The 7,500-nt window shown below is 43.3% G+C and overlaps 2 protein-coding genes across 3 annotated transcripts in view; both read left to right on the top strand.

The window, feature by feature from the left end:
* Positions 1–3,322, top strand: part of atp5f1c (ATP synthase F1 subunit gamma) — a 3,963-nt gene extending 641 nt beyond the window's left edge. The window contains exons 2-9 of one of the 2 annotated variants that reach the window (XM_077004656.1): positions 3–37; positions 246–377; positions 517–721; positions 857–1,000; positions 1,112–1,176; positions 1,355–1,510; positions 1,802–1,898; positions 3,183–3,322. In XM_077004656.1, coding sequence (XP_076860771.1) covers positions 3–37; positions 246–377; positions 517–721; positions 857–1,000; positions 1,112–1,176; positions 1,355–1,510; positions 1,802–1,898; positions 3,183–3,186 — 838 coding nt within the window. In that variant the 3' untranslated portion in view covers positions 3,187–3,322. Of the gene's footprint in view, positions 1–2; positions 38–245; positions 378–516; positions 722–856; positions 1,001–1,111; positions 1,177–1,354; positions 1,511–1,801; positions 1,903–3,182 lie in introns of those variants that run through there. The other variant, XM_077004657.1, reaches the window with a different exon arrangement.
* Positions 3,323–4,141: 819 nt separating this feature from the next.
* Positions 4,142–6,164, top strand: LOC143513752 (transcription initiation factor TFIID subunit 3-like). The gene is made up of 2 exons (XM_077004489.1): positions 4,142–4,515; positions 5,484–6,164. The coding sequence occupies exons 1-2, from the start codon at positions 4,350–4,352 to the stop codon at positions 5,861–5,863; spliced, it is 546 nt and encodes a 181-aa protein (XP_076860604.1). The 5' UTR covers positions 4,142–4,349; the 3' UTR covers positions 5,864–6,164.
* Positions 6,165–7,500: the final 1,336 nt, after the last annotated feature.

The raw sequence follows: 7,500 nt of genomic DNA, 5'->3' as shown, positions 1-7,500 counted from the left end.
AGTGGGCAGGTCAGGACCATGGCTACACTGAAGGACAGTAAGTCACAGGTCTTATACTGTGTAAAGGCACAAGTGTTGGGTGAAATATATGAGATGTTATGTTTGATCTTGGATATTATGTATACACTTAAATATTGCCTGTTTTTGTTGGTGGTTATTCCCTGCGAGCAGCATTAATTTCATTCAAGTTTGTCAGTCACGACGTTGTTTCCCACAAATGAACGGTGAACTGTTTTGTTTGTTAGTCACCATTCGCCTGAAGTCTGTCAAGAATATCCAGAAGATCACCAAGTCCATGAAGATGGTGGCAGCAGCCAAGTACTCGCGGGCTGAGAGGGCCTTGAAACCAGCCCGCGTCTACGGAACCGGTGCTCTGTGTGAGTTATGGTCTCTTCTAGAAGACCAGGTCCTTATTATAGCGTGCAGGCTCAAAGACAGCTTGCAAGCTCTCATACACCTCTATTAAGAGACTCTGGGTGGTTTTAAAGATTCTTTCTTTGTGTATGCCCTCTTCAGCATTGTATGAGAAGGCTGACATTAAGGCTCCGGAGGATAAGAACAAGCACCTGATTATCGGTGTGTCTTCTGACCGTGGACTGTGTGGGGCCATCCATTCCAGTGTGGCCAAAACCATTAAGAATGAGATCGCTAAGCTCACAAATGCTGGGAAAGAGGTCATGGTGGTTAATGTGGGTGACAAGCTCAGAGGACTGCTCTACAGGTTCATACCTCCTCCACCACTGGGACACTTTGGTGTTCCAAATTTTTAAACAATTATTTATAAAGATGCTAACACTATTACATGTACAAACAACAGTCTCTTGAGTAAATCAATGTTCTGTGCACTGATTATCAGGACCCATGGAAAACACATTCTCATGAACTGTAAGGAAGTGGGTCGGAAGCCCCCGACATTCACCGATGCCTCTGTCATCGCCACAGAGCTGCTGGACTCTGGCTATGAGTTCGACCAGGGCACCATCATCTATAATCGATTCAGGCATGTGCTCCTGCACCACGCAGCACTGAGGATCCAGAATCAGATTGCAAATGTTTCAAATAATTGTTTAAACTTGCCCTTTTAAATACTGACTGGTTTGCATGTATGCAGGTCTGTCATTTCATATAAGACAGATGAGAAGCCCCTGTTTTCCATGGAGACAGTTGCTAGCTCAGGTACCATTACATTCTTTTCAGTAATCACTGCTGCATTCTTTTTTATTTCTATGTGAAAATCTTTTTTTTTTATTGGAAGTTCACCATGTCTGAAGTTAACTGATGTCCTTATTACCAAAAAACTGAAAGTTTTGAACTTGAGAGAAGTTACTAATCTTATAGCTTTTTAAAAATGCAGAGAACATGGGCATCTATGATGACATTGATGCTGACGTGCTGAGGAACTACCAGGAATTTGCCCTGGTCAACATCATCTACTATGGCCTGAAGGAGTCCACTACGAGTGAGCAGAGCGCCAGGATGACTGCCATGGACAGTGCCAGCAAAAATGCCTGTGAGTCTACCCATCATCACCATCTTTCAACAACCTACTTGCAGTTCTAGTAGAACAGTACCTAGCTAGTTTGTAAAAATATACAGATCAATGAATTATATTAGTTATTTTTGACATTTTGGCCTGTTTTAAAGTTTCTCATCGTCCTGATGCATGTGAAATGTTTCCCGTTTTATCCCGTTGGGATAAAAATATACAGATCAATGAATTATATTAGTTATTTTTGACATTTTGGCCTGTTTTAAAGTTTCTCATCGTCCTGATGCACGTGAAATGTTTCCCGTTTGACAGCTGAGATGATTGACAAGCTGACCCTGACCTTCAACCGCACCCGCCAGGCCGTCATCACCAAGGAGCTCATCGAGATCATCTCGGGAGCTGCCGCGCTGTAAGCCCGCGCTCTCTCGCTCGTCCGGCCCGGTCTGTGGCTCGTCCGGCCCGGTCTGTGGCTCGTCCGGCCCGGTCTGTGGCTCGTCCGGCCCGGTCTGTGGCTCGTCTGTTCCCTCCTTTACCTTTCCATTAAGGTTTAGTCTTTTGCTTCCTCCTCTCCCCATCCGTTCTGCACTAGCTCGTACGTGTTTAATGATACTTTAATATCTTGGCAAGCAGCCTGGCGTTTGAACTTTTTTCAGATTGTCCTGGTCGCCTTTCCTCACCACAATCATCTGTTTTGGAATATTGAATTTTTCACAGCCCTTTATGTCAATTTAGTTCAGTTTTCAATCCTTGTTACTCATTATCGAAGCCATTGCATGTTTATGATGCATAACTAATCTCTCATTTCGTTCATTTTTTTTTCCTTTGCTAACATTACAACTTGCACACATCTGATTCTCACAGGAACTGAGGGATGATGGAGGTAAACCTTAGTGCAGGAGTGTGGGTGTGACTCTGTAGCCTACCCCCCAATATAAAAATCCTTGAAGACATCCTTGTGCACATTTTATTTTATAGACATGCTAAGTTAATCAGTTCATTTGTATTAATCAGGATATTTAAGTTTTTCTCTATAGGTGTTTGACTTTTTGTAATAGGATCAGGATTCAAATTGAAATGGAAATTGTGATGGTTGACTATTAAGCAAAGCAAATTCACATATCTGCCTTCAGTAAATGCATTTGGTTTAACACAGTCGATGCTCTGTCCTAGCTTTTGGGACGCTGTACTTTAACCCGCTTACCCGTGATTCCTTTAGCCCCTCAAGCCATTGTTCCCAGCCCTAGTTATTATTCAGAGCAGAAATGGCAGGTGATCATCAAGGATTGTTATGAAAGCAGAAATAATACTAAAGATGAATGTAGGGTCGTGTTACTAGACAGCTGCTTTATCTGAGTAATATGGTTGCTGATGTAATGAAACAAGCATTGGTTATCTTATTTACAGTTAGCATGAAGGCATAAACTAATTATGATCACTCTGTTTACCGGGATTGATAGGTTTTCTATTTCTATAATGTTTTGTGCATAGGATTTTGTATGTGTTTATTAGTTTTAAATGGAATTGAAAAAACCTACATTAGTAAATTATGTTGCTTGATGTCGAGTGTCCTCCTTCAGCTAAATAAAATAAATAAAATGGGCCCACTTACAAAAACAAACTGCGAGATGTACAGAATCACAGAGTATCTGTATAATGTACCTATTCTCTCTCTCTCTCTCTCTCTACCATGCAGATGAGGAGGAATCATGCAGAGAGTTACTGTTGTCCTGGACTCAGTGGTCTCCTGTTCAGTCTTCAGGTGTCAAGTTAAAGAATATGTGTGCTCTTGTTTGTAAGATATGAATAAATAAACCTCTTACATTGACAAGTTCATGCATTTTGAATGCTCATTGTCTGTCTCGTGTTGGAATCAACATTAATGGACAGATTGAAATATAAACATTTTAGTCTTGTTAATTTTAATATAAACTGAAGTTCAGGCAGGATTTTGTAAAATGGTACAACTGCCTCTCAATTAGTTATAGATTTGGGAATGTAGAGAATGAACTTTCGTTGTGTGCTTGCAATATTTAAAAGTTTTGGTTTTATTATAAAAAATAATCCTGGGGATTTAAAGGTGATGGAACTCTTTGGAAGTGTTAATACCCTTGGGTGTCATAGGTTAAACAGAAAGACCGTTTGAAATGACGACTTGACCTAAAATAACACGGATTTAATCCCATCAACCTATCTGGCGCACGTCTTTTTTTAAAGGAAGTATATAGTTACTCTCATCTGATTACTGCTGAACCCAGTTGACCTCATGGCACGGACGTCGTTCATTTTATCATTCAGTCGTTTGTTACCGGACCCTGCGCGGTAAAACGCTAATCTGCCGTTAATCTGACCTCTTCTGCGTGAAAAGGAGCTCACAGTGTTGTAGTCGTGTTAAATTTCTTTTATAATGCTTTTTAGTTCGGGGGAGTAAATTTAAGCAGTCAGGCTTAGCGAAGTCAAACTGGGTAGAGGCGGTAAATATACGTGTAAGTGAGAGCAATTTAACAAACGGTGAATATTTAATGTTGAATATTTAAACCGAACCTAAATTGAAGCGCTGTGAGGATTTCCCTCCCCACCTGAGACGCAATCAAGGACGAGTAAACGATGCACGCGCCGTCGAGCGCGCGGCGGCTCTCTTCTGCGCACGCGCGCTCGACCCGCTCGACGACGACGACGCGCTCGGGGAAGTAAAGATGGCGCCGACTGCGGACGCGCCGACCTGCCCGCTCGCCTGATACGCGAGAACCGCCGGACACGAACCACACACACGCGCGCGCACCTGGCGAGCCGTTCCGTCGGACTTTCACCGTTCCCGGGAGATGCCGGGCGGCGCCTGAGCCTACCGTCTACCGGCGGGGCGATGTGCGAGAGCTACGGCCGCTCGCTGCTGCGTGTGGCGGCGGCGCAGGTGTGCCAGGCGCTGGGCTGGGACGCGGTGCAGCCCGCCGCCTGCGACCTGCTGTCCGACGTGCTGGAGCGCTACCTGCAGCAGCTGGCCAGGGGCTGCCACCGCTACGCCGAGCTGTGTGCGTACCGCTCCCGCCGCTCCCTCCCGCTCCCTCCCGCCGCGTCACTCGCGTTGTTTACGTCGTTAGCATGTTAGCATGCTAACCGGCTAGGCTAACGGGGGAGCTCGCGCTAGCTCGCGCTTCACAGTGTCAACAGTTCGAGGTTCTCACAGCGAATTAACTTAGTTTGTTCCAGAGAAATGAGAGTTGTGATGTATATAAACACTTTTATTAGCTTTACTTTGTGAAATAAGCTGTTAATTATACTAGTTAAAGTAGCTAGCGCTAAAGCCTGTGGTCTTTAGCCGAGGTTAGCTAGGTGGCTAACGTCAAGTCCCAGAATGATTACTCACACGACTCGTTTTAAAGTTGTGTGTCTCACATTATCACTCGTGGTTAGTTATTAGTTATTAAGGGAACAAGATTAATAATAATAATATATATTAATAATAATATCACTCCCCCAGTGTGAGATGTTGATGCCTGCCCGTTGCCATAGAGATGTGGGGCCGCATCCCTGTTGATGGGCCTGGTGATGCTCTCACATCCAGCAGGTCCATCACAGATCTACATTATTATCATCTACCTATGTACAGTAGAGCGAGTAAAGACTAGCCTCCAATAATACTCATGGCTGGAAATGTCAAGGAACCGAGAAGCGATACCAATTAAAAACTATATTGTACTTTTGATGAAGCACCACCAACCTGGAGAGGCAGGAGAGTGAGTGTCGGGTACAAGGGGTGATGATATATATGTAATTACATACATATATATGTATGTATGTATTTGGAGTTTGTTTTATTGAAAAGTCAGTAATCATTGAGATGTGCTACAGTAGAATTTGTTTAGTTAAACTTTTTTATTTGCCGTGCATGGCGCACGCGGCCTCCACACACTGCACTGTTCTGTTCTCTATCGTGCCAGCCTACAGCATTCCGCTTTATTTTTGTTTTTTTTTTCCCCCAAATCGCTTCTTTCCGCAGACGGCCGGACCGACCCGTGCCTGAGTGACATCAGCCAGGCCTTTGGGCTGATGGGGGTCAGCCTGCCGGAGCTGGAGGATTACGTCAACAACCTGGAGCCTGTGGGCTTCTGCCAGTCCATCCCGCACTTCCCCATCAGCAAGAGCAGCACGCTGCAGTTTCCTGCCGCCGGCTTCGACACGGACGCCCGCAACGCCCTGCGCGGAGAGAGGAGAGAATACATCCCCGAACACCTCCCCCCCCTCGTCTCGCTGCAGGAAGGTACGTACGATGCTCCTCGGAGGTCACGGCAGCAGCCGGAACCACGAGCGTGTCTCCGTGGCTCTGGCCATGTGCGCCGGCCCCCCAACGTAAGACGTGCATCCTGCTCCTGTTTGTGACGTGAGCTTAAAAGACTCGGATGTCTGCGCATGAATTAGAATCGGAAAGACTCAGACATCTGTGCATTTTTGCAGTTTTTGTTTTGATGCTACAACTCTAGCTTCACTGAAATGTCTAACTTTTTTAGTGTAAAATAAGTTTCTTAATTTGTTTGTCTCTGCTGTTGAATTTGAGGGTGGTCCTGAGGTAAATGTATAAGGACTTAGGTTTCACCCAAGCTAGAAAGGGGAACAGTTAGGCTTGTTTGTTGTTTTTCTCGATAATAGTTTACTTTGACTTAATTTGCTGCAGTTATATTTTATTTTAACATTATATTACATTATATTTTAACACGGGGCTTTGAAGTCGCACAGTGTAAAAAGGACCAGCTAACGCGTAACGGCACATAACATTGTCATCACACGAAATTGTCATTTGCAACATGACTGTTAGAGTTATAGACAGAAAACTAGAGCAGTGAGAAGTGAGACTACAGCAGTTTGTCAGTTGCAGATAGACTCGTGGAAGGATTTCCCCTCATAAACGCTGAAGGAATCTTCACTTTGGGTTAATCCCAGTTAAAGTGCCTGCTAGAAGGTAATTGCTTTTTTCTGCTCTGAGTATCTTAAAAGCCAGAGGATCCTGGAAACTGCAATTAACTGCTCTGAGTTAATTGCATATAACACATAATACCAGATTTTTTGATAGTTCTTTTCTAAATTTGCATTGGAATACCAATATCTTAATAATAATAATAATAATAATTATTTTCTTATTAGTGGTGGTAGTATTTATTAGTGGTCGAGAGTGATCCATATTCATTTTTGAAGAATGTAATTAGTATACCAAACTATAAATTTACACATGAAATTAGATAAAAAAATATTTTTAACTTGTTTTTGGAACATATGAACGCATTCATAGTATTTGGTTTGTGGTTTGTTTTAGTAGAGTACTATGCCATTCTTACTGCAAGAACTATTCTTAATTAATCTGTTAATATAGTCTGATATACTCACTAGTTGTAGGCTTGGAGCTTGTTATAGAGCTGCTCAGTACAGTAATCCTTTATGTTAATCCTGTCAATGTCCTACTCAGATAAATGTAATAGTCATGCACATTGTATTGCCAAAAGTATTCGCTCACCTTCCTTGACTCACATATGAGTTTAAGTAACATCCCATTCCTAATCCATATGGTTCAATATGACATTGGCAGCTAGATTTAACTCTTCTGGGAAGGCTGTCCACAAGGTTTAGGAGTGTGTTTATGGAGATTTTTGACCATTCTTCCAGAAGCGCATTTGTGAGGTCACATACTGATGTTGGGAGAGAAGGCCTGGCTCTCAGTCTCCGCTCTAATTCATCCCAAAGGTGTTCTATCAGGTTGAGGTCAGGACTCTGTGCAGGCCAGTCAAGTTCATCCAAACCAGACTTTACCATCCATGTTGGTAGAGAAAGGAATCAGCTCCAAACTGTTCCCACAAAGTTGGGAACATGGAATTGTCCAAAATGTCTTGGTATGCTGAAGCATTCAGAGTTTCTTTCACTGGAACTAACAGGCCAAGCAAAGCTCATGAAAAATAACCCCACACCATAATCTACCCTCTACCAAACTTTACACTTGGCACAATGCAGACAAGTCCTGTTCTCCTGGC

The sequence above is a fragment of the Brachyhypopomus gauderio genome, chromosome 5 (assembly GCF_052324685.1).
Source record: "Brachyhypopomus gauderio isolate BG-103 chromosome 5, BGAUD_0.2, whole genome shotgun sequence".
NCBI lineage: Eukaryota > Metazoa > Chordata > Actinopteri > Gymnotiformes > Hypopomidae > Brachyhypopomus > Brachyhypopomus gauderio.
This window is presented reverse-complemented; position numbering and strand designations above follow the sequence as displayed.

Bases quoted from the DNA above. Each gene is read 5' to 3' on its own strand.
- LOC143513752 (XM_077004489.1), top strand. From the start codon at position 4,350: ATGTGCGAGAGCTACGGCCGCTCGCTGCTGCGTGTGGCGGCGGCGCAG. The intron at 4,516-5,483 runs GTGCGTACCGCT...TTCTTTCCGCAG, and splicing joins CCACCGCTACGCCGAGCTGT to ACGGCCGGACCGACCCGTGC.